A 27,429-nucleotide genomic window follows, 5' to 3' on the forward strand; every position below is an offset into this window, starting at 1 on the left:
AGTGACTAGAAGCAAACTGCAATCACTGCTCTGGTGGGAACCTCATGCTGATGGCTGCCCCTTTACCAAATGAAATTTGGGAACCCGCATACTTAGTAGCATAGCTGCACTCCCAGCAGATGTACAGCACACTGACCACACTGGGAATCTCGTTACAATAGTGCTACAATTAACCAGCAGGACAGGTCAAGCATCATCACTGTAGCTCAACCCCCAAGACAGGGCTCAGTGGAAAAGCCACTGGACAAAACGTTTCAGCCTTTACTCTAGTACAGTAGTCCCTGTTGCCCTTAAACAAGTGAAAAGTACAGTGACATCACTAGCACCTCTTACAGCAACATGATAATGAAACAGCAGCAAGAACGAGCCAGTGCTCTAGATGATTAAGTCTAAAGCAGGGGAAGGGAGACAGGCAGCATCTACCTGCTTTGCAGAAAGCCAGCTTTCTACCCACCTATTTTAGAGCAAGGTTTCATATTCAACAGCCCCGGGGCACAGTAAGGTTTGCCCTACAGCACTAGCTGCTAATCTCTTCCAAATTAATGCCACAAAAACCTTTAGGGTTCATCACTCTTCCTGTGACTAACTCCCCACAGATTCTGCTTTCTCCGAGTTGTTTCCATGCCTGCTGAGTTTTGAAAGCCCAGTGATGACCTCTGCTTTCTGCAAACCCAGAGGCTCAGCAGAAAGCGACTGGCAAACTGGTCCCCCCACCCCCCCACCATACCCTGGACTAGAAACGGAAAAATTCCATTTGAAAACATCATGTATCCCACTGCAAAAGGGATAGATTTGGAGCATGCTGCATATGAAGAAAGGAGGCAGCATGCTAGCTTTGGTACGCTAATCATCCATCAACTACTTCAGCTTTTTTTCCAGTCACTGCTTCAAAAACATAACTAGAAGAGGTTATGGTAGAAATATCTTAATGATGAATAAGCAGAAAGCTGTCAGCATAGCCATAGAGATATCATGTGTACAAGAACAAACTAAGTTTTCTTATGCATTTGCACCAAAAGAAATGTCTTGGCCTCTGCCTCAAACATATTCACCATCAATAGATTCAAATTAAATCCTTCAGCTGAACAGCCATCCTCTCTGTTGAGCTTCAGACATGAACTTTGCAATTCTGACACTTTAGCCTTATGCTATTACAGCATAAGCTAAACCAGCACATGCCTTATGCATTATCTTTCCCATTTTCTATGCTGTAACTGAATCACTACTTGTATCACCACAGCTAAGCGAAAACCAGTGATGTTTCTCAACCAAAGAGATTATTTTCAACGTTAACATTTTGCGAGGGATTATCAAATTCCTGACGGCATGCGTTTATTGATGAAACTTCCCCAAAACTTAATAAAATGACGGAGTGACCTTACTAAAAGGGACCTCATGCAAGAAGAGTTCCTACATAATCAGAGCAGGTATTAGCAGAGGAAAAAGCACTGTCCTATAGACACTTAAGCAACACAGCAGTCAGGGAGTTTGTATCTATATCTAGTATGTTGTGCGCAGTAATGGTAAGAGACAAGTTTCCTTTCTTAATGGAAGTGCAGTACATACTTTCAGGCATAAACCCACACATATGCTGCATGGGAGTTGCAAAGCAACAGAAGAAAGATTGGACCACACTAATCTAGTATAAGGATTTATAATGCATTAATTTATTGGAGAAACCTTTATAGCATCTTGTGTATTTTGGGCCTTCAGGAAAGGTAGATTGTTCCACTCTCCCATTAAGGCTAAACTACACTGCATGCTGTATACCCTGAATTGCACCTGCAGAGGGTTACGTATAAGGTACAGCTTTTTCTTTGTATGGCCACACAATAACTCCCTGGGCATTAATTTTCCTGTGTTGACAAACTCTTGGAGATCTTTAATTACTTGCCCCCTTTTGAGCCAAAGGGCTGAGTGACTTCAAAGTCTGGAAAGCAGTCAAAACCTGAACCCAGTCATCTTGACCTGCAGACCCAGCAACAAGGCTACTTTGTTTTTCTCTTTTCCTCATGTTCTCCCAGTATCAGCTACAGAACAAAAGATTTCAAAGAAGGTCTCAGCAGTGGCAGCAAACATCACACAATAAACACTGACAAAGGCTTGGCATCCTCACTCCCTGTCCTGATAATCCCAGCAAAGAGGTCACCTCCTCTCTCTCAAGTACCTCTTCAGGACACCTTAATAAAGTTAAGTTTTACCACCCATTCTTTCAGAACAGTCTGCCTCACTCAGAAGCAAGATCTTTTCACCGGCTCTGTATTACCTCTAGAAAATACGCAGAGGACCACCAACAAGGTCAGATCCTAGCACTGCCATTTCTAACGTGCCTACTGTTTGCACATAAGGATTAGAACTTTTGGTCTTACCCATTCCAGCCAACAGGTGAGAACGAAGTCCCAAGGAGAAGCGCACCAAGATTTCTAGGGGAACAACAGACCCTACCTACCCATTGTGGACAGGATCTTCTTGGAAACAGCGAAGGGCAAGTGACCAAAAACATACCTGCTCTCACTGTATTCTTTCTTCTCTCTCACACGCAGCCACTTCCGAAGGAGGAAGCGCTTGCGCCGTGGCGAGGCACTGGGTGTGGAGCAGTTGGACCAGGGAGCATCCTCATCACTGGAAGGGGTGATTTCAATGGATGGAAGCTGCAGGTATTCCTTGCTGGAGGAAGGAGAATCCTGGTACCTGCTGGCCTCCAGGCTCTGCTCCTGTACATTCTTCATCCGCCTCATCTTGAAGCGCTTCCTGCGCAGGGTTGGGGTGGACGAACTGGACCAGGCACGGCCACTCTCCACCACCGGCTGCTCTGGGACTTGCAGTGCTGGGAGCTGCAGAGTTTCTGTCATGTTGGCAGCTGGCATCAGATGCCCTTTCTCCTTCTGCTCCCACCCCCCTGGCACACTAGCTCTGATCTCGGTGTAAACCACAACTTGCCTTCCTCCTCCCTCACCCAGTCCAGCACTGCCCTCCCTCTCAAGCAGGAAACCTCATGTTCTTCACGTGCTTTCATTTAACAAACAGCAGGGTGGGGAGGGGATGTTCAGGACAGACATGCTACAAGGGAAGCCAGTTTCAAGTTTCGTTTCACCTTCCCCTCTCTACAAAACAAAGTCCCACCCCTGCCCGGTCTCTCTCAAAGCAGTAGCTTTAGCACCAAGACAAGGGTGGCCAGCTGTGCCTTGGCTCACTTTTGGCTTCCCCCCACCACCCCCGGCCCCTCTTTGCCTTCTATCCTCTTTGCCTAATGTTGGCTCAGGAAAGAAATTCTCCTGGGGCTGGTGCTAGGAAACTCAGCTGTGGTCTTCTCAAGAGACGAAGCAAGTATGTAGTGGAGCGGCGTGGAGCTGCAAGGAGGTCAGAAAGAGAAACAAAGAGAGGGAGGGAAGCAACAATACTAGATAAAATCAGGAGAAAGAGTAGGAGGAGCAGCATGTTCTTTTTCTGTAGCGGGTAAGACATACGCAGGCAGCTGTTGCAACTGTAACTGCACTCTTAATCCTAAGAGACAGGGTTTATATTACCAAATACGCTGCGGCTACAAATCAACCAAATGAAAACGGGTAAGACGGGCTAACAGCGTTCAGTAAAAGCCAATTGCACAGGCTGTGCGCTCGTCCCACCCGCCCGCTCAGACAGCCCATCCGTGGCAGCAGGGAGCGAGCAAACTTGGGACTTTCAGCCTTCTGTCACAACCAGGGATCTTTTTGTCCCCGTTGCACTGCTCACAGAGAAGGCAAAGGAGAGGGACTGAGGAGCGGCTGAACAAGCAGATGCAGCAGGTAGCACCAGAACTGGGAGGCTGGTGGGGTTTTTAGCTCAGGTTCACAAGGGTGAAAGCTGATAAAAGGAGTTCTTGGAGGGCAATGCTGCTTCCAAAATGACAGTGGGTGATGGATGGTGTCAGGTTCAGGAACCAACAAAGACACTACATAGAAACAATCAGACACGCAGAACAGATTTTTAGACCAGGAGAAAGACATACACTACATGGAAGATTCCCAGGCATTTAATACACTAAGGAAGCTCTACCAAGGGTCAAGCACCAGGAGGAATAGCAGCCTCAGGACAAGCCTTGCAAAAATCTGGTAATGAAACCAAATTAGGAAAAAACAGTGTGACACATTCTCCATTAAGATCCCCTGAATTTCACTGAATGCTCCTGAATGAAGCTGTATTTTCAGGTGGAAAAGTGACACAGAACTTAAATTCTCTAAGGGTGCGGCTAAAATTCAGCTGTGTGAATTTCAAGCATGCTGTCAGAAAAAAACCCCACATCTCTAAATCAACCCAACACAGCCTTCATTTTCATTGCTCAACTGCCTGAACCTTTTAGAGTATTAGTTTCATGTTAGAAAATATTTGTCAACCCAAATGAAAATAGTTTTTCTTGCATAGACTGCCTCGGGTTTTTTTGAAAATAAATTTCACAAGAACTTTGAATATCAAAACATGCCATCTAGGACATGAATAACTAAACATGTCAGAAAAGGAAGATTCATAACAGCAGGAAAAAGGAGGAAGGAACCATTTCAATAGTACGTGGTGTTTTTCTTTTTTTAATCCTCAGTTGCTATGTTCTACTTTGTTGTACTGTCCTTTTTGCTCTGCTAATCCTCTAAGAAAATAGCTTGAGCAACCCCTTCAAATCAGTTTCTGGAGTTCCTGTCACTTTGGTATCTACGCATCAGCTGCACGCACACACAGTCAGAATGCCTTCTACAAACACCTACTTAAAGAAATAAAGTCAAATAAAACACCTTTCCCCCCCCCCCCAAGTCTAAGAGACAAAAGTCGACAGACAAAACGCCAATATCCTTACTTGAAGACTTGCCTGGGTAGCAAAGTGCCTGAAAGTATTACAGAAATCATACTGTGCTAGGAAACATTTTGTTATTCCACATGGCTGCAGGCACTGCAATATTGGCCAGCCTGAACACCATGGTGCTTCTACTGCATAAGGCCAGTTAGGATTCATAAACTACGTGCCACTGCACTTACATCCTGCCTCTCAAGGGCTGACACCTTTTCTTCCTCCTCTGCGGTAGGAAGAAACCTCAACCCAAGCATTTCAGCCACCCGTTGCCATGATTTCTGTCACACCCATTCAGGAACTACCTGTACATAATGTTACCGGCTACCTGTTAAAACAGAAAATTAACTTTCATCTTCTTCCCGTGACATCTGGTAATCAAACCCCCACACTATCATTCCTAAATTTTAACCAAGAGAGAATATGTGCAACTGTGGGGGAAGGGATGAGTAGCCCTTTGGGGGCTATCATAACTAAGTTCTGCTGCATGTATTAATGAGCTTGATCTCCTGTGGAATCTTTTATCAACTAGACAGGATTCTCATTTAATTGCAGAAGCAAGTGCAAATATTCTTATTTGTTTGCACTTCTGCAGGCTTTCTTTAGTAATAAATTGCACAGTGGATATTGCAAACCCTCCAAGTCCCCACAGACATTATCTAATTAATCAACAAGAGATTCATACTACATTGCTCTGGGCAACAGTCACATTTGGCAATCATTTTCTTGGACAAGGAAAAACTGGCCCTTTCACCAGTCTGCTTTTTGTTGCTTGCCATGGCCATCCCAGGACAATTTCTTCACCCTCAGCCTCCTCTCACTGAACACTAGTGGAATTCACTTCAGCAAGACAGGGGATCCTTTCCCACCCCCTTCATGCACACAAAACTGAAATTAATTCTCAGGCTGTGCCACGAGAATCCTTCCACTTAGGACAGCGTACAATGCAGGGGGACTATCCCTTTAATTCCAAGTACTTCAGCGATTAGTAAGCCACACTTATTTGCACTCCAACATTCTCGGCACATTTTTATTTTGGAGACAGGATGCTCACCACCTGTCTGATGCTCTTAGGGAAAAAAAAAAAAAAAAAAAGCAGCAGCAATGTAACAAGAGAGACAGCTCAAACACCTGACCCACAAAGTGAAAAATACCAGCCATGATCAAGCACTATTTCTGTACAAATTGCGACAGTACAATTTGACTGCTTCCATGCGAGCCTGTGTGTTGCTAGATCCTTGTTTAATGACTACCCTTGCAGTTTAAGGATCTGCCTAATGATGGATTTACTAAAGCAGCAAATTGTTGCCAGTGCTTCAGGTTGATCAACAACCTCTCTGCCTTTCTCCCACTGAAACGTTCTGGGGTTTCCAGTACCCTCACAAGAGGGCTTACGGACTACGCAAGAGGAAAGAAAAACCCCTTCCCTGAGTGAAGACACGAGCTAATGCCAACCCAGATTCTTTGGCAGTTCTTTCCATAATAGCTTTCCCATGTGTTTAAGGGACAGCAAAATGTCATCCCTGGTAAATGAACAGAGGTAGATGGCACTGAAAGAAAACAATTTATTAATTAAAAGCTGTTATTTTTAAATACAGGAAATAGATACAACTTATTCAGAAAACTAAGAGTCACTCATATGCACAACAGCTAGCTACAGAAGCTCTGTCAGTTCGGGCAGGGAGATTGCCGCCCTCACAGGCTTGAAGAAATTCAAGCCGTGGCTTCCCAAACTCCCCCTTTGTTCAACGGCACAGTTCACTTGCTTTCCTTTCTGCGGACACGGTCCAAAGTGGCTGCTTCGGCATGAGAAACGTGCCATGCCTACACACAGCAGCCTCTGCTAGGTCAAACCCCTGATTTTTCAGATCCCAGAACTTGTACGTTTCTTTTGTCTGTGAAAATTCTGGAATTATTTTGTGAGTTTAGGTGAAAAACTGATACATTTATCTGCCCGTACTTTTGCATTCCAACGGCCTTCTGCAAGAACAGTCATTTTATCCTTGGTATTAGAACACTTCCTGACGCTAGGTCTTCAGCCATCCTTCAGTCCTCACATGTTAAATTAGAATGAGGTCTATTACAATGTGACATATGATGACTTGTGGATACATGTAAGGAGCATGTATTGGCTGACCATCGTTACTTCCCTACGGATCTGTCCCTTTAAATCACACGCTACCAGCCAGCAGTTGCTATCATTTGAACACACACACAGTCAATTTTTTTTTTTTTTTTTTGGATATGTGATACTGGATACCTGCACGTGTTGTTCTGTGAAACCCAAGGACTATGTTACAAGACAGATGACAAATTTCACAGGCTACAGGGCAAGAAATATCAGCAACAGGCTGATACTCCAGTGTAACACAAAGCAAGATGGAGGCAATCCTGCGGTCACGCGTTCCCCAATTCTTCCCTGCTCAGTACAGTATTTATTCAGCACTGTCCACAACCTCTTCCAGAAGCAGCCAAGTTCAGAAAGCAGTCTTGCACATTGTTTAATGACCACAAATCCTGACTGTTTGGGTTCAGCACTGTCTCAGCACCTCTTCCTTCATCTCCCAAAAACACGCTGTGAAGGAACATAAACATATTTTTACCCCAAAGGACTCAGAATGTCTCTTCCAGCCCACCTGACCAAATAGAACAGAGAACACTTTTGGCTGTAGTTTGAATAAAAATAATTATAAGTGCTTTCAATGAAGTCTCCAGTCAGTGAGAAATCAGCTTTTGGATAAATTACCTAAACTGGCCTCTGGCAGAAGATTTTAACATGTCTGATATCTTGGTCAATAATTATTGGCCTCTGAATTAAAATACAGGCATATACGTACTTACAGCCTACACATGCTATATGCATTACAGAAGGTTACACAATCCGAAAGCTAGGAGCGGTAACTCAACTCCTTCCAGAATCACACCACTCATCACCAACAATGTGAATAAAAACATGGGACAGAAAGGGGTTGCAGTAGGCTGAGCCCCTTTGTGTCCAATCTCTTACCAAGACCAAACAGCACTTGTGGAATTTATGTTTCTTACTTATTAGCCACGGGCCATTTTAACAACACTTGAAGAGGCCAATTCCAAAAGGGCTTTCTGCTTAGAGATTAACCTATAATCTGTTTGTCTTCCCTTCCAAAGAAGTAATTCTCATGTCAGCAATAATCATTAAAGACTTCAGTCTGAATTCTTACTAACAGAGTACCACACTTGACTAGGCATTTAAATTTTGGCCTCATACATAGTAGCTATCCCCAGATTCTTCAGATACCATCAGAATTCCAGAAATTGTCAAGCATCATTCAAATAGCCCAGCACATTACATATTTTTTCAGCATTAGGACAATACTTTCACAGTTAATTTCTTCAGCTAGTGCTCTTCCTCCAAATTGAAGGGGACAGCTGAGCCAAAGATAGCAAAACAAATTAGATTGTGTCATGACTTTGCAATAATTATTAATCAGAAGATGGCAGCAGAGCAAAGGTTCCAGGACCTTTTTCCCAGCTTGTACTTTCTTTACAGTTTAGAACTCAAGTGAATTATTTGACATTGTCTATTTACACTGCTCAAGACCTCTCACTTGAGCGTCAGAAAGGGAAGTTTGTTTCTTCTCATAAATCTAATGGAGGGGATTCTAGGGTAGATCAATTAAAATCGGTCCCTCACAAAACACAGAGCTACCTGTTAAAATGAATTTCCATAGGAGCCTGGCATTTGGTTTGCACTATATACATTATGCATGAAGAAGCAAAGGGACTCTCTCCAAATTCCTTGGAGTCCCTCTACCTGTGCAGCACTTGCCTAACTCGTCACAGCTCACAGTACACACCATTAACCACAGAGAACAAGCTTAAGTACAAAAGGTCTCTGAACAGTACATTCTTCCCTATCCAGCTAAAATATCTACTTCCCTAGCTCAGGTCAGTCAAGTTTGCTGCATTTAACCTAAACCTGCACAGAGAAACACGCATACCAGCTGAAGGACCCCAAGCACACTGGAAAAAACTTCACTATTTGGGAAGATAAAATCCACTGCCTACACAGCTGTGAAACTTAGTTCTCATTAAAATTTTTAATATGCTTAAATTTTATCCACCCCAAGAGCGGCAAAATTAAGATTAAAATAAATTCTTGCTTCCTTCTGCTAAACCACATGCAAGAAGCAGAGAGCTGGATTCCAAATCACACCCTCACAAGTGTTCAGCATAGCAGTAATTAGGCCTTGTAGCATTTGTGAGCAATCCAGCCAATACTCACTCAAGCACAAGGGGCTAAAGTCAGACTCTCGACCAGGAGCAGGGGTGAACAAAGAGGTTCTGCACTGCTCACCAGAAGATAATTCTTCTCCCAGGTTCACACATACATAGTCTCACAGGTATTGCAACGGACACACCTACCCTCTGAAAAAAACCCAAACATTTTGGTTTACTGTGAGATGTTCATCACAAAACAGCTTCAGTAAAAGCTTAATTCTTTCCCATCTTCAGTTTAGCCACCAAAAATTAGGCAAGTGGCTTAAGTCCCAGCACAATGCTTTTGGAATTAGCATCAATTGTGGGTTTTGGATAAATAACTGAAACAGCCCCTTTCCCTCCAATACCAAAAATCAGCACCTAGCAGACAATTCTGAAGAAAAGCACAATATCTACATAGAAAGCATGAAGAAACTTCCACAGATCAAAATCCCCTCTGAAGCAAGCACAGACCTCAAAATACAAGCTGTTACTGGTTGAAAGGGGGGGGGGGGGGGGGGGGGATGTATATAACAGCATTCATAAGGAATAAGGACAAGGCAAAGTACAAGAACAGCAACATTTTGGTATTTACTTCCATTCTGCACCTGAACAAAACAAAGAAACTTTCTAACAAAATTAAAAAAGAAGGAATGACATTTTGTTAAATAATACCCTACAGTCCAGTGACTGAGGCTCTCAAGATCAATAATTTTCTTCTCATTCAAGGAACATGCAGCTAATTACTTGTACAAAAAGCAGTCAGTCTGGAAAAGGATGGCTTTTCCTAATGAAAACAGCTTAGGGACATGAATCTCAAATGCCTACAACACATGCGGTGCCCTTCCTGTAAGTAGGGGTTCTGTAGATCTGTTTCCCACTTGGGCCGTTGTTTTATCTCAGAAAGGAAAACACCAAATGCTTTGGCAAGTACTATACTGTCCTTTCTAGGATGGCCAGACTCAAATTAAATTTATATCTGGCTAAAAGCAGCGATTCCCAGCTCATGACTTAAGTGTTGTTTGCATGATTGATACAGGAAATACAGGAATCTAGAACTACACCTACAGAGAATGAATGATACTGTTACCCATAGGTCATTATTTTGTATCAACAGCACGGTTGGAAGTAGAAGTTTTAAGTATTTCTGCTTTCTATCTTATATTTAGGACAACTAAAACCAATTCTGAAATATTGTCATCTCCTCCCATATTTCTTTATGGAATAGCAAGAGGCAGAATATTTCTTCATCCAACAAAAATACTGAGGAAAGGAATGCCTTCCAAAAAAAGATTGTCTTGTCTTATTCTGCAAAAGGCTAAATGGAAACCACCAAAACTAGCTCTGAACTCCCAAGAGCCACTAAAATGACAGTGGAACAGAAAAGGTTCTTTCCTATGATTAGTAAATTTTATAATAAGCCTATAAAAATTGTTTTATAAATACTGTTCCTGCCCATCACCTCAATTATCCACAACTGCAGCAGCAAGGCTGACAGAGCCCATTCTTTCAATTAGGCAAATGCCTGAAGACAACTGCTGTTTTTCTTCATGATCTGGGCACACGCTATTTGGGAAATATTTCACGGACAATTGAAAAACCATCTCCTCCAGCTGGCTTTGCCATTCACACTTACAATGCTGTACTTGCTGCAATGAAAATGAAGACAGCCACGTGCATTTCTTCCTCCCTAGCACATACTCAACATACACATATCATATGATACAGACACAAATCTCTCCCGATTTATGTGCATTACATGCCATAAATGTGAGGCATTAAATATGCACAGACTATAAAACTCGCTATGCCCCTCAGGCAGAAGTTTTATCCAAGTATGCATGCACAGGTGTGAAACCACTGATAAATACCTCTGCAACACACCAAGGAGTGTAGCAGATCCTGTATATCTTAGAAATAGTCGTTACAGCTATTGCCCAAATGTGACAAATGCCACCCTCCTAGTCACATCATCCCAGCAGCAATCTGTCACTACATTTTCATTTACTAAGGCCAGCGATGTCTTTGCTGCAACACAGTATGTTATGCTGCTAATATAGGTTATAAATAAGCTAAATATACATACACACAATTTCAAGTGCCACAGAATCTCTCACTGACCTAGTTCCAAACAGTTGGTGAGGATCATCAAGCTAATGGTCATCTCTTAATGAGATAGCTTAGAACTGTCGAGTAATATTGCAATCACTAGAAGTCTGCTTCCCATATTTACCCTCAAAATTATCATTATTATGCTTTTGTGAAACTCTCCAGGAAAGCAAGGTCAAACTGCAGAGGCATTCGATCAAGGTCAGAGTCAAGTGCTTTGAGGGGAAGCTTACATTAACAATGCCCAGCCAGCACTCTATTTCATCTATCCCCAGAGCTACAAATACCAGTAAATGGCCATAAACGTCGTTTGCCTTTTAATAGATAAAGTAGCAACAGAAGCAAACAGGTGACAGTTCTTCAGCTGTTGGGGTTTCTAAGTAACATTGCACAATCATTATTCTTATTTTTATATACCAAGACTTTAATCCAGCAAGCACCAAGAGGTTTCATCTGTGATCAGAGGGGTTTGCACCACACATCACCTTTTCTACCCTGTAAATAGTGTCTCAGCAATTCTCCCAGGATTGCAACCAGTGTAACAGTCTTCTATAAGCAGAACTATCTGAAAAAGCTTTGTTTTTCCCTAAAACCAGGGAGATTAGACATGAGCTAGTCAGACTGTTGCTGAGACTGGATATCAGAGTTCCTGCATTACAATCCTGCTTTTCTCTTTTGTCCTTCAGAGAAAGCAGTTTCACATTTTCATTCAATTTGCTTTCAAATAAAATTGAGATTAAGATAACTGCCTGATGCATTAGAACTGTGTAAGTTAAGAGTACATAAAGCAACAGCAATCTTCAACAGACATTCAAAGCGTACAGTCCAAGAGATCTGAAGAGTTCATCTGAGATACACAAGCTGAAAATTCCATGTTCTGTCACCAACAAGGGCAACCGCATTGCAAAACAAGCATCCATTTCAAGGTGGTGAATAGAAAAATAAGTAGTTTGATATTATTTCCCTCTTCCTGATCAGAGATAAAGCATGCATTGGAATCCAGCTGCTTGTGAACTAGAAAACTGTTTTTCTGAAAATTATTAATTCACAAGTATAACTATCTTACTGTCCTAGGGTTTTTTTTCCTTTATGAAATTTAGGCATGGGGGTGCCACTACTATTTGCTGAGCTTTAATTCTCAGTCAGCATCTGCAGCTATATTATGATGTGTGATGTCAATTTCTCTCCTACCATGTCTGAAATATAACTCAGAAGAATTTGTGAGCAGCAGGGAAAATATTCTCAAAGTAAACGTAACACTACTGACTACTTCAATAACGCACCCTCTGCTGTTTGTCTCTGCTTTTTCTTTGCAGCTCCTACCAAATTTCACCACCCCTGCTGCATGCTTACTACAACCTCCAGTCATGTGTGAGTTCCAAAATGCAAGCACACAAATTTATGTTCAAAGTCTTGGTCTCCTTAAACCAAGGGCCAAAATGACTGCAAAACTGCATGCAATACTGTCTACATGAAAAGAAGAACACCGGATAACTTGAACATCAAGATTAGCTACACATAAAAGCACCAGAAGACACAAGCTACCTGATACACGGGCTATGTGCTTTCTCCAAATGGGGCTTTGTCACCTAAATAAATTTTAGAAAAGATAGCATCTTAAATTCACATTACAGGTCCGTTTGCCTCACTGTCTGAACTGTGATTTAAGCAGAGCATTTACAATGGATCACTTGTTCAGCATGAGATTTCTTGGATGTGTCATGAATCCTTAAAACATGATGCATTTTACACTTGGTCCAGGATCCTCCTCCTGCCTTCCAAAGACCACAGCCCCACAGATTCTCTGAAGGCCAAGTATGGCAGAAACAAAACCCTTTACCAACGGGACCCTGCTGCTCTCTGGTGGCTAGAAGCTGCGGGCAGCGTGTAACAGCCTAGTTGTACTACATTGTCAGTGTAAGTTTGCTTTTAAAACGGTTCCTTGGCTGCAAAATACTGTTAAATACAGGTACACAGGAATTACTGTTAACACAACATTGCAAGTGTTTGAACTTGAAATGGCACCAAGTGTTGCCAGACACTTTCCATCTAAGTGCTACTCTCTTGCGAAGAGCCCATAAATTCATAAGCCATCTGCAAAAAAATAAATCTCTAGCTCAAAGGAGTCTGTCAGCCACTTCATTGGACAACAGCAGAAAGCCCAGGGGTGCAGCAGAGCTTGAGGTGAGCCAGACATGTCACCTTAAGCCACAGAATTCCCCGTTCTCCAAAAGCTGGCAGCTCTGAGTACCTATTAACCCTATTCACCTGCTTTGGGAACTCCATTTGAGCTCCTCAGCACTGGAGCTCCTTCATAAGCTAAAAGGTTTTCCTTCCAACACTCCAGTTGCACATCTTATGTCCTTCCATTACCAGCGATCTCAATGCTCATACAGCAACTAAGGATCTTCACATGCTTCTCGCCTCAGAGTACAAGATATCGTGAGGTTGTCAGATGCACTCGAAAGACAAAAGGTTATGAATAGGCACTAGCAGACCGAGGACCGAACTGACTGATCGTATCTCCTCCTACTATGCCAAGTATCCCAGCTCAGACTGGGACCTTTGATTTTTTTTTTTCTGGTTCTGAGGGTTATTCTGAGAAAATCTTCAGGAAAAAAGCCTCCTCCTGGGCAGACATTCTAAAGAAAAGCTGGAGGACATAGCTGAGGCCAGACAGGTTTGCTAGGCAGGTGTGCAAGATGTGCTACATACTGTTTGCTGAAGAACAATTTAATCTTTGGTATAAACTAATGAAGTCAAAGAAATTACACCAGGAAAGACTCTGTTCTAGATTTTATCTTCTTCCCCCACTACCTTATAGAGTTAAAATGATTTCTTTTTTTCCCAAAATTTAATTCTACAGAGATCTAACAGTAGGCTTGATTATACTTTTTCCCCCCTCAGTAAGCTTCTTTCATTTCAGAAAACAGAGGCAAAAAACACTCCCCAAAATATATCAATTTTAACCCAAAAATGGGTGTGGGCGTGTGTGTCAAAAAAACCCCACCAACTTAAAGGCAAAGTTAACTCAAGCCTTTAAATTCAGTGTTTGCTACAGACTAGCTAAATCATCTTTTGCTAATCACTTTCACTGAATTGGATCTTTCAGAGGTGTCTGAATTTCCTATTTTGCCCAGTCCATTGAATTTTGAAATCAAGGGCTCCTTTCTTAAAGCAGACTTTTTCTGGATGTTAAAATACTAATTGCTGATAATTTTAGAAGTGCATATAAAGTAGGAGGGACATAGGGAAGGCGTGTGGATGTGGTGGTAGAAATAGTGTCATTCCAAGACATTTCTAATTTGAACTATTTGTCTGTCTTGAAAAGGTCTACGGTTGGTTTGTGGGGTGGTAATTTCTACTTAAAGTTATGCATTACATTTTAAAGACTGAACTAACAACTTACAAACAGAACAACATCTTATTCTCAGGGTCAAGTTCCAGCTGTAGTGACAGGTAGGGAGAAAAGCCAATTTCAACGAACGATATCACTGTATTTGGTACAGAATTGGAAAGGCAGAGATGAAAACTTTGAACTGTGAATTTAGTTTTCAAAGTTCTGACCCTTATTTACAAAATTATTCAGCCCAGACTCAGAATTTGAGTCAACAGCCTCTGCAGGAATGAATACTTAGTTCCTTGCAGGATCTTTTCATTAGTTATAAATATATCTGCCATTCATTCTTGCCTGCATGCAATTTTACTCCCACTTCTTCCCAGCCAACCAGTATTAGATACAAGCAAACAATGACACTCATTAAATTATTTTTGTAAATTATATTTCTGGGCCTTTCATCAGTTTGCCTAGAGCTAAACTGCACAATGACACCTTTATGAAGTTGTAATCAAAAAGCCCAGATTAAATGGAAAAGAAAAAGCCCTGGTAAGCAGAAGCTCAATGAGGCATGAGATAAATGTCTGTCCTTAATACATTGGAATCTGGCAATTGCCTACTTTGGATGAATCAGTGTCCCTGGTGGGAATAAGGTCTAGTAATTAAATTTAAGGCACAGAGCTTATTTAAGTGGTTGATCTGGATCTAAAATAACCAATAGGCTTTGTAATTAGGTGTAGTTAAAAAGGCACAGATAGCAGTACAATAACTGCCAATTGCCCAAAGCAATTCCTGAAGAGTTGTCCAAGTGAAGCTTTTTATTTAAATACTGTGTACCAAGAAAGCAATAAATCTCTTCCCATCTTTTTGGGACAGAGCCTGGGGACCTGTTGATCTTCATTCTCTTCTTCTATAACTTAGTCTGCCTCCAAAGAGAATGATCCTAAATGTCATCCCTGACCTAAGAGATTGGACCTGTTGCATCTTCAACCTTTATGTATAGACATGCAATCATCTCCCAAGTCACACTGTGTTTAAGTTTTCCCTTAGTTTAAGCATGTTGGAAAGCAGCTCATGAGCTTCAAGCATTTGCCTAGACCACTGTGTAGAATTACCATTAGAATCCCAGTGAAAGTCTGCAGATAGAGAATTAAGCCTTCGTCTCCAGTACACCACAAGTAATTAATACTTCCACCAGCTTTTACCTAATAAAGTTAAGACAGCAAAGAAAGTGATAGATCTGTGCTCATACACTTTGCTTCTGCAGTGCCATAGTTCAATAGGATTTTCAGATAATCCTTAACTGTTTAGAACTAACTTTCACCAACTTTCAGTGAAATTTGCACTCCCATACCCAGCAGGTTTTTAGGATGAGAATTGCTAACGCACCTTGTGCTCAGTGGAATAGTGCTGTGCACGAATTGTTACTCCATTTTTCCAGACTTAGATGGACAGGCAAATCAGGTATGAAATACCTACACAATGAGCTGTATGCCTGAGACATAGAAATACATTTAACAGCTCAGATCAAAATGATGTGCCCACTTAGTTTAAAATATAGAGCACTTAATGAGGCAGAAGCCCAGACAGACGGATGAGCAGGCTGAGTCTCTCCCCCTCAAGAAGTGAGGATTCAACAGCATCTGCTCAAGACATCCAGAAGGTTCCTGTCACACAAATAAAAATAATCATCATCTGTCAGTCTCAAATCACTTAAGCATACTCAGATACACAAAGAACTGAGATTCTCAGCTCTAAGAAAACCAGCTCTTCTCCAGAGGAGTTGCACCAAACTCGTGAACATACAAGTCAGCGCTGACCTTGGAGTAGGGAATCTGTACCTCATGTCACTGCTGGCTGCTATTTCCCCACATAAAACTCGAGGGCAGATGAAGGAATTAGATGTTTACTGAAGTCAGCATGGTACGAACACACTTTCTCAGCAGGCGCTTACAAAAGCCATTTTCTCAAATGAACCTGTGCCAAAAAATTTTTCTTGTTCAGGCTCCAAGCACGTGTAAAACTAAGCAATGACCATTTGTGGTGATTCACATTTTGGACTTCCCACTTGAGTCATGGTAACGTTGAATGTGTCAGGATAAATATATTATCTTCTGCCCTCCTAGGTATGTTCTTCCTTACTCTATGTGAAGCTTTTACATAAAATATTTCGGTGCTGTTGCACCGCGTTTTAGAACAGCTCATATCTTAATAGTAACAGATATTCACACTCTCGCTCTCCCCTATTTTCCCCATACTCTAATATTTGTCCAGTGAAACCTTTCAGTAAGAAGTAGTGCCAAAATACATAGCCACCATCAAATTTACTTTTTTTAAAGCTGCTCCCAAGTATAAGTCTTATCCTCATCACCATCTACTACAAAGTCAGATATTTTTTTTTTGTCTAAAACTTTAGGAAAAGTTTGCCCCTGGCCCAGACATTTGCAATGAGATTCTTCAACCCTTTGATTTAAGGAGTTCCAGTCTAGGGAGCTTAGGTTCAGACACTACACAGTGGAACACAGTTCATTGTTAACTTGCAAGAAGGGTAGATCCCAAAAGGTGAAAACAAACTCTACCCCTACATTAGCTTGGTACTGGTTATTCATATATACATGCCTGTATGTATATTTATATGCATATATATACACACATATATATGTATATAAATGTGTATATATATACACATACACACACACATTTATATACATATAAACGTACTTTGACATTTTAACTTTACTCGCAGTCGACACTCCCATTTATGTCGCAGTTCAACAAATGTATGAAGCATTCAGTGATGTACTTGCCCTTCGCATGTGCGATACCTTCCAACCAAGGCTGATTAATTCAGTCAGGACAAAACAACAAGTGAAATTATGTTTCTCCAAAGACCGTCACACCGAGACCACTTCTGACACTTGATGTGCATCCTTTTACAACCAACGTGATCCGCCTATTACGGGCCAACAAGAACCACAGAAAGCATAAATTTTGTGCATAGCTCTGTCTCTGCTTACCCTATGTCCTTGGTCAAATCTTTCCCATAAGCTTTTAAACAATGTAGAAAGTGATACTTACCTCTCCCAGGTAAATAATTTCAGGGGTCCAGAACCAAACTAAACCCAAGCTAAATATAAGTAGAAAGGAGACCAAGATCCATTATTTTACTCAAATAGGCCACCGATAAGCCAAAAGATGCAAACATCAATGTAAGTAACCACCAAAGGCTTGTATGAATTCACATTCCTTAGATCCCTTCACACTTCTGACCAATTCCATCTATCTCAAGAATTACTCACCACTTACCTTACTTTTGAGGATAAGAGCATCTAACATTCATATAAATACAATTCTACTACAGACTGATATTTATAGTATGCACAACAATATTTAAGTCATTTCACCTCTATGTCACCGATTAAGAATCGGTGTTTTACAAAATTAACCTACATTACATTGCAATGCTTTTTCTGTATAGCACTTTGACAATCCAGTTCCTCTAGCGAATTCCTCCGCATTTATTGCGGTTTCCTTCACAGATACATCAAGAAAGCTGTTATTGTTCCATAGATCCTCACATGAGAAAAAACATAAGCTACAATCAACAAGCCTGTTTAATACCCACTGTTGCAAATCCTCTACTCACACTTTTTTTCTTTCTGGTAGCCAATACTTTTTAAAAAAAACAAAACACAAACCTAAAAATTGCCAAAGTTTAAATAGTTACATGCTCAGTAGAATATACACTTCAAAATAGCCAGTATAAAACATGCTTGATAGTAGAGCACTTACAGGGTTAAACAAACAGCGGAGAGCATAGGCAGTCTTCTGTGGCTATCTTCATCAAAGAAACCTCTAAAACACAGCATTGGATTCATTCCATTACCTTTGGGAGCTGCAATGGCGTTGGAGGGTAAAGCACACTGTATGGATTTGTATGTGGACAGAAAAGAGGGGGGAAGTGGAGTAGGGAGGATCACTGGGTCATAGGAAATCCTGCTAAATCAAGTTGAGAATCAGGCAGGATCTTCCATACTCTCTTCCCCTCCCTTCCCAGCACTACTGTGAGAATATTTCAAAGCCAGAGGCAGCAAAAAAGACCATGGCTAACGAAGTTCATATTTATAACACTGGCCCTAATCTGTCTGAAAGTGCGGTAAATTAACAGCTTTCTCTGGCATCTCAGCAAGCGCAGAAAGCAACTGCAAGCAGCAACTGCTACTGCAGCAGCTGTCACAAGGACCAGAAGGAAACTGGGTGGCTGTCAGGTGGGTCTCAAGCCTGCGAGCATACTCGGATGATGAAATTCTGTCCCCTCACATGGTGCCTCCTCTATGAAACAGCCTTTCTGCAGCATGCAGCATCTGTTTTTAGGACAGAAGGGAGCAAGAGATGTGAAAGGAGAGTGTCTTACATACTGAAGATTAAAGACACAACTTTTCAGAAGTGAATAGTAATTCCATGCATCCTTTTTCACTCTAGAAGGGTTCAGCAGTCTGACTGGATGCGTAAAAACTGGGTTATGGCTGAAAGGGTTTCTTTCCCCCTTCCGAGAATTATCAGTTGGACTGCAGCAGGAATTTGGCTTATATGCTAGTTTCTTCACTCTCAGATGCTGCTTAGGAAAATACACACAGAACGCCGGAGCAAAAAGGGAACAGAAGCTCACAATGTGAAAAAACTGTCAGCAATCCAAGTAGCAGATATGCACATGCATGTGAACCTGATCCCTTACTAGGACATACCCCATATTAGTCACTTGCAATTCAACAAAAGGCAAGTGACAAGAGTACAAAGAGCTGTACTTTTCTTAAAGACGACTCAAGGTTCATATTTTTCTTCAGGCATTTCTTTAACGCAATAGTTGATAATCCGCCTCCAGACACTCACAGTACTTCAGCTAAGCTCACAAAACTTGCCAGTCTACCCTCTATGTAGAAGGCATTAGCAGGGCCTTCCCACCTTCCTCTCAGTTAATACCACCGAAACACAACTGGGTCACTGAAGTGACATACATGCGCAGGGCTATGTTTCTTAGGAGTTTTTGGCACATTTACCTTCTCTAGGATTCTTCAAACGATCTTGCGAGATTAAAAGTCACAGGATGTGGTCCAGAAACCACTCCAAGCAATAAAACCTCTCATCAACTCGATCAGACCAAGCGAAGCATTTCTAGAAATGCAGGGGAATGCAGGCATAGAAAGGACACACTTCTTGACTGTTTGTCTTAAGTGATACAAATAAACATCAGTAACTATTCATTAAACATACTACATTCTTTTCACCTCCCATCAGTTCAAACTGAAGTTCAAATAACTGGCTGTGGAGCACGGGCGTTGTAGGACAGAACATGGCAAAAATGTTTCAGGTAGCTTAAGACCTGCATTTTTGTTTTTTCCCAAAAATGTCTAGAATATTTTTCTAACCAGCTCCAGTCTAGATTGTTTTGTAGCAACCCCACCATACACAGAGCCTCAGATCAGACTCCGCTGTTTCAACTACAGTAATTTCCTGATCTCTGCTCTGCTTCCAACACAAATGAACTCCGCTTCCCGATTCTCCCAAAATTACACAATGCTGTTGGTGTTGGCCTTCATGTAATTTATCATTTAATATTTTACTCCCTCCCTTTCCCAAATAAGCATGAGAAGTTTAAAGAAAAAACTATTTTTTCTTTAGTTAATAATCAATTTAATTATTTTTAAATTATTCATTTTAAATATTTTTTTAAAAAAATCTTTACATATTAAAACAAGAGCTTATGGATTTACAGGACTTATTACTATCCTTCCAGAAGATTCTCTGACCTTGAATAAACTTACATTACACCATTCATTTTTTATCTCAAATGTCTTTACAGCTATATGCAGCATGACAGTGAAGTTTAACTACCCAAAACTCCTTTTTTCTTTTTGAACCGTAACTTCCAGAGTTTGAGCTTTATTAAGTCAGGCAGTCCCTCAGGCTTTTTTCCACCATATTTGACATAAGCTAGAATAACTAATAGGGCAGCGAACACTGCCGTCATGTGTGTTATGAGCATAGAATCATACATGGGGCTTACCAAGAATCAGCTCTTACTTGCTTGAGATATCATGGGCCTTCCCTCAGATGTTGCCATAGAAACCTCAAATTATGTCTATAGGGGAACAGAAAAAAGGTTTCCTAAGGTATGGATGAAATAGCTCCATGGAAACAAGCCCTGGCTGTCAGAGGGGGTTTGTGTGGGAAGACACCAAGATGATCATCATCTAAGTATGTAAAACAAGAGTCATGCAAACCAGGCAAGATGCCATTCAAGTCTCTGCCTACTTCCTGACTGGCACTGAGACCTAACAGCATAGGAACCCCTGACATACTGGAGATCAGGTGTTGGCCAGTGATTCCAGTGCCTACAGGCACTGCAGATGTACAAATATCTGTCTCTACAGTTATAATACGCCATACTGCTACTAAACCTAGGAGCCAGTCCAGCGCAACCTGGCATAATTAAAAATTATCCAAGATAAAAAAGGTTAGGAGAGGTCTGTACATTTGTGTGCGCACACAAGTACTCTCAGCCATACAAATCTGCCAGCTTGCTCTGACAGATAAATGTGGAGAGATCTCAAACTTTCATCCCACTTGCCTATGAATATCACCAGATCAGCCTCTTTTGAAAAAGATGGTATTTATTCTTTCAGGTAATGACCCTGGAACAGGCACCATCTAATGTAAGAAACAGCCCAAAACCTTCTGAAAATTCTCGTTTTCTTCACAAGACGGAAGACTAAACCATAGTAATGCGTATTATTGTTGGATTGAGCTCTAGTCACCAAGGCTGAGGAGCTACCCTAAACATCTGAGTCTGTTGCAGTTACCCTGAGCTCCCTCTGCAGTAGGCAGAGATAAACATTTCACCATGAGACAACAGCATAAGCATTTAAATAGATCAGAAGCCTAGAGCAAATGAGCCAAATCTGATGCTTAATCAACACACACTAGTCTACTAACCTCAATCAAATTATTTAATGCTGTTTGAAACTGAGCAGCTGGTTATCTGCACCTTCATTCCCTAGCTACAGAACAGGAACATTATCACAGCTAATATCGGATTCATTCGTTAAGCACTGATGAGGGTAAGTAAAGCATAGGAAGCATTCAAATAGATATGGTAGTGTGACAAATTCTTCCAAAAAAAAAAAAAAAAAAAAATCAGCTTTTCCATTATCTGACTGCTTTGTCACTTATTTGAGAACAAACATTTCACATAGTTACAAAAGGTACAAAGTTAGAGATGCAGAGTTAAAGCCTCAGCCCTTTTCTCAGGTGTTTTTTTTTCCATTCTAGATTTCCTTTTTCCATTCTCTGTCTCAGATTATATTTACCTGAAAAGAACTTTGTATTGGGACACTGTTTTGGAAACTCACATCCATCCATCCAGCTGTAGTTTACAATCTTAATTAGTGAAATATTGTGAAACCACCTACAACGACAGCTCATGGCCAGACAGGCTGCACACACAGGACTCTCTGAAGCTACTTCGATCTTTCATGAAATTTGTGAGCAAGACTTTTCTCTAACAAGACCAGAATTCAAAGGCACACACAGCATCCTGCCCTGCCCTTAGCTTTCCAAACCCTGTTGATCACAGCTTCCTCACTGAGAGCATCTCAAAGCGGCTTTTAGTGACCCCATTCATCTCCCTCCACATGGCAGGGAGGATGAGGAGTTTTTGCAACCTTACACCACAACTCTCAAACTTCTTTCTGCCCCGCTCGATTTCACATTCCCCTGACTGCTTGCCAACACCTAACTCGCATGACACTTGTCTTATAAAATTCCCCTCTCTTCAAGGCTCAGGAATAGCCTTACTTGTCTATCTTTCAGCAAATCCAGTTTTCTAAACCATCTCTCCAGCCCTTATAACAGGTCTGGTCTTTACAGCTGGAAAATCCTGCTTTCTCCACTGCAGAATGTTCAGTCAAACCTGTGGGGAAAAAAGGCATCACAAACTCAAAAGGTAAATTTCAGCTCGCTGACACAGAGCCATCGAAACTCTAGCATCATGCGGACTGAAGTCTCTTTGGAGCTCAGAATTGGTTTTCACCATATGCTTATGAAGAGAATCAACGCTGAGCTTTGAGTGAAAAGCTAGCATTATTACAGCAAGAACTAGATGCCAAGTTCACAATTTGAAGTCATTAATTTCTGGAGCCTTTGGTTTCTGACAAACAATTTTTAAAAGGATTTAGTGAAAGGAACAGGAACAAATACCTAAGTCAAAATAAATTTTATGTTAACGCCTTCCAAGTAAAACTATGCTGTGTACAGCTTCAATAGACACCTGTACTCCTCTAATAAACACTCTGTCACATCTCAAAAGCACAAACAAGTCTTGCTGATTTTGGACTGCCAATCATACGGCTACGTGGCTGTATAAATAAGCATAAGAGATATCAGTGTTGTACAGACTGAAGCTGAAAAACTTTCTCAGTTCCTAGGCTACTGTGCTTCCCCTTGCCACAATTAACAGAAGTCAAAGAAACATTTTCTACAATTTCCAAGTTGTGAGCACATTCCAAACTTCTCTCTTGCCAGAACTTTTTTTTTTTCTCCCCAGCACAAGGAGCAGCATCAAGCAGTTCTACAAAGTCAGTCAGAAACACTAAGAAACACAGATGCAATTCGTTAATTTGTTTACCTAACACTTTTCTTCCCAGCAAGACAGAGGTGCATCAAAATATTAGAGCTGACATTTTACACTTCGACCAATTGCATATCTACAGTCATGAAAATTTACAACAGGTTGATGAATAGTTGAAGTAACCATTTTCACCCAGCATCACTAACAAGATATGTCCCATGCAAACAGATTTTTTTTGGGGGAAGGAGTCCTACTTCCAACCAACTCTATCTGTTGAGTACATGCTTACCTGCAACCTGCTGACAGTCGCCCTATGGAACGTCAAAAGGAAGGTGGGCTGATAGAAGTTGTGCTGGCTAGCATACTAGTTTGAAAGCATTTCAAAGATAATTTGGTTTTCTAAGGGTATGTGCTTTTGTTGTGCTGTCTCAAACACAGAAGAGTCATGTATCTGGAAGGAAGAGGACAAGCATGGAAGACAAGCTTCTGCCTCACACGCATGTTTCTGGTGGGGAAGTAGGACAGCAGAAAAGCCAGAAAAGAGTGAGGGCATGGCATAAATAGCCTCCTGAAATCCAGGTGTATTACAGGAGCTCAGCAGAACAGGAAGAATGAGGTAACTCTTTTGTCTATTTCTGTAACGGCAAAGTAGGAAGATCAGGTTCTAGCTAATTTAAAGTTTTAGAACATAACTTAGCAGGGTCAGAAAGTGTTGAACAGATAAAAACTACTACCGTTGGGGCTACAGCACTGGTAAAGTCTTCACAGGTCATTCTTTCCAGTGCTGATCGTCACTAGAATTTCTCAAGAGTTTTGCCTTTCCAGCTGCCTTTTTATTCCTTTATCAGGGAAGACCTTAATAATGCTAGCACACATTTGCTAATTTACATAGTTTTAATGCATATGTTTGCAATAAGACATGGGTCTGACTTCATGGACTAGAAGCTTCCCCTCAGTTCCAAGTGAGCTTCACGCAAGACTACATGTTTTCTCTGGATCACATTACACTGTTTTCTTCTATGAAAATATGTTTTACTTGAAGTAAAATAATCAGTGGGATACCAGTGAGAGAACAAGACAGATGCATACCTGCAGCAAAACCTCACACAGACTACATTACGCAGGTTATTTCGTTGGCTGCATCCAAATTAGCAAGAAGCACAAGCGAAAAGAGCTCCAAAAACAGTTGGTACTGAGGACCTGCCAACATTCCAGATGCACCTTTTTTTTTTTAATCCGGTTTTGTGGATTGAAGGCACTTTAATGGTATGAAGAACATCTTACAATTTAGCTTCATCTGAAAGCAATCCAGTCTATGTAAATAGCATGCTCTGTGATGCAGACTGAGTCAGGCTGGAAGTTTTGATTCAGAAGCATAGTCCTGATCCACACTAAAACACTCACACGGGAGTCTGCGTTTAACGGAGCGCACAGATCCAGCAGTAAGTAGATTGGGTTATCTACCTGTGTGCTGCTTTAATTTGGAAGCAAGCCACCCACACGGCCAACGTGTGGTCAAAATAATCAGTGACTATGAATACCAGTAGGATCTCAAAGGACTGTTTCATTTTGTTGTCTTTTAAGTTTGGTTTGAAGACCCTCAGATGCAACTGTCCAGCCAGTGTCATACAGCTAATGTTCCGTTTTCTTCACAAGGAAGGGTAAGTTATGTTTTTAGTAATTTTATTAACATGTCACAGCCTCAGTTACATAAGGACATTAGAAATGCGTGCACAACTGTAGTCCTAAACTTACAGGGAATTTACATTGCAGAGTCCCTGGTGAAATGTTTCTAGTTCTTTAGCTTGTCAGAACTTTACTCACTAATTCCTTCCCATTTTCCACAAAACTTATAAAACTCAAGCCAAGAAATGAAGATAGCAGCTAATTAAGTACTCCTTACTGTGCCCCAATCTTCAGCATAGAATATTCCTCTCCGGAGTATTTATGTCCACCTAGTTCTGAAAATTTAAGATATTAGAGGATGCTTATCTTGTCTAGATAAATGTATATCTACACAAATGTAAAATTCAGTAGGTAGCGCAACACAGGCTCTAAGCGCTGGAGGGGGCCTCAGGCAAGATGCTATGCTCAGATAACATCTACCAGTATTTTTTCTGGAAAGAATACATACACAAAATTCTTTTTCCTCCCAGTCTTAGAAGTACAGCTTTTTTATCCCTTAATTGTATTTCCCAGTCAATATTATGACAGCTGAAACACACCTAAGTACCTGATGGTAAGCTCCTTATTTTCTTCCAAATTCATGGTTTTGTTACCCATATTCCTGGCTAGCATTGCATTTAAAGTACTCCCATTATGGAAGAACTTGACTTTATGGCTTGTTTGTAGCATCTTGATTGGAAAATTATATGCCATGAACACCATGAAGATGGCTCTTTAGAACTACAAGCGGTGGAACAACATTCACAGGTTTGCAGCAAACCAAAATTTAAACCAAAAAAGAAATCATCCTTCAGGGATGCCTTTCTAACAGGTTTGCTTTTACCACTGAACAGAATTACCTTGACACAGTACTCAAGAGTTTATTTGTTCTACTCTTAACAAATCTTCTCCAAACTTTTTATATTGTATTCTCTCCCTCTTTCTCTCCTCAAACCACTTCATCACTTCCATTTCTGATACTGAGGCATCAGCTTGAATTTTCTGTTGCTCAGCATACAGAAGCTGAGCTCTAGACCTTTTAGTAGGGGCCTTTTCGTTTGTTTTTTGTTTGTTTTGTTTTTAATGGGATCACTCAATCAAAAACACTCAGATAGATGTACAAGTTCCTGACTTCATTCCCTCCTCAGATAAGAGCTCCAGAATAATCAGCTGAATTAAACCCCTAAGAATAATATCTGAGGGATTCTGCTTACAATTCAAGGGTGCAAAAGAAAGGAACAACATACAGTAACAATTAGCAAGTTATTCAGAGCTTTACTAGAAACACACAGATGGCACACAGACAGTCAAATGCTACACATACATTTTATGACATTTTGGAGGCAGCACATTTGGATTTGAACACTCCAAGCTGTTACTCAGAGCAGCTTACTTGCCATCAGCAAAACTCTACCCCATTTATTTTCATATTTTAACACAGGTGCAGCACATATCTTTGAGCATGCTTATAGTAAAACTATTAACATGGATTTGCTATGTTGCTGTGATTAGTGTTCTTCTCCCTCTTGAGCCTGGAAGGACTCAGAAGCCAATGGAAAAAGAAAGGCAATATGTAAACCCAGGAGAAGTATATACCTAAAGGAACGGACACCTTCAGAAACTTTTCTTACTCCCAGCTCAGGGAAGTGGCCACTGGGGTGATCTTTAGATACCTCTACCAACTTGTCAAAGCTCTTAAGAGAAAAAAGTCAATGTCTTGTACTTTCTCTATCCACCGCAGAGGTTACAGGTGAGATGTTCTTTGCCATTCCTTCTGCTTCTCAACCCATGTAGCAGATGAAGAGGCCCAATTCCTGTTATTAAAACTAATTCAAATCCTCTCTGGCACTTTTGCAGTCAGCTAAACTACTTCAGCAGAATTCTACTCCATTGCATGGTGATTCATGAGTACTATTATACAAGATACTAAAATGTGCTTATTAAGTGAAAGCCATTTCACAGGTTTTATAAATAGCATGTTTTTTACAAATGAGGAAGAACTGATAATCTTACAGCTGCCACAGTGGCAAGGGATAGGATACAATACAGACATACAGATTTCTGAATTCAGTGATCCTGTGTTGCCAAAAATCCCAGAAGCATCTGCTCTAAACCCAGAGCAGAATTGTGCAGAATCATCCAGCCCGTCACCAGTGCCCATCTTCAGAAGGGCATAACCCACAAGATGCTGACTCCCAGATTGCTGCTATAAATCCTAGACTAGAGCCTTCTTTCAGGGTTATGCCAGAGATCAGTAAGACTGTGTTCCTCCTATATGCCTAATAGTCCCTTTAATCATAAATTACATACTCTCATATAAAAGTGTCATCAGATTGCAGAGAGGGCAAGAGAAAAATGCTCTCTTGTGGACAAGGCTTATAGGTATTGGCCTCAAGCAATCAGCTCAATTTCTGTTCACTCTTCAGGATGAAGGGGTGTCTCCAGAGAGTGAAGAGCACTAGTGAGCAGATCATTTCAGCAATAATTACACTTGGCATTTAAATTATAGCCCAGAATAATTTAATTTAGGCTTAATTCAGGCTTTTGCTGTAACACGGGGGGGTGGGAGGGAGAAGACATCAATAAACATCACAGAAGAATGACAGGCTGAGAGCAGAGCAGCATTAAACTCCTTAG

General features: G+C 41.1%; 2 protein-coding genes across 7 annotated transcripts in view; one reads left to right on the forward strand and one right to left on the reverse strand.

The window, feature by feature from the left end:
* Positions 1-4,809, reverse strand: part of GRAMD1B (GRAM domain containing 1B) — a 107,346-nt gene extending 102,537 nt beyond the window's left edge. For 2 of the 6 annotated variants that reach the window (XM_080366844.1, XM_080366843.1), the window contains exon 1: positions 2,506-4,752. In XM_080366844.1, the coding sequence (XP_080222970.1) occupies positions 2,506-2,867 (362 nt within the window). In that variant the 5' untranslated portion in view covers positions 2,868-4,752. Of the gene's footprint in view, positions 1-2,505 lie in introns of all 6 variants that reach the window. The other 4 variants (XM_080366835.1, XM_080366846.1, XM_080366845.1 and 1 more) reach the window with 4 other exon arrangements.
* Positions 1-27,429, forward strand: part of HSPA8 (heat shock protein family A (Hsp70) member 8) — a 240,724-nt gene that overhangs the window by 110,267 nt on the left and 103,028 nt on the right. The gene's annotated exons all lie outside the window — the stretch shown is intronic.

This window comes from Falco punctatus (assembly GCF_963210335.1).
Source record: "Falco punctatus genome assembly, chromosome: 16".
In the NCBI taxonomy this organism is placed as follows: Eukaryota; Metazoa; Chordata; class Aves; order Falconiformes; family Falconidae; genus Falco; species Falco punctatus.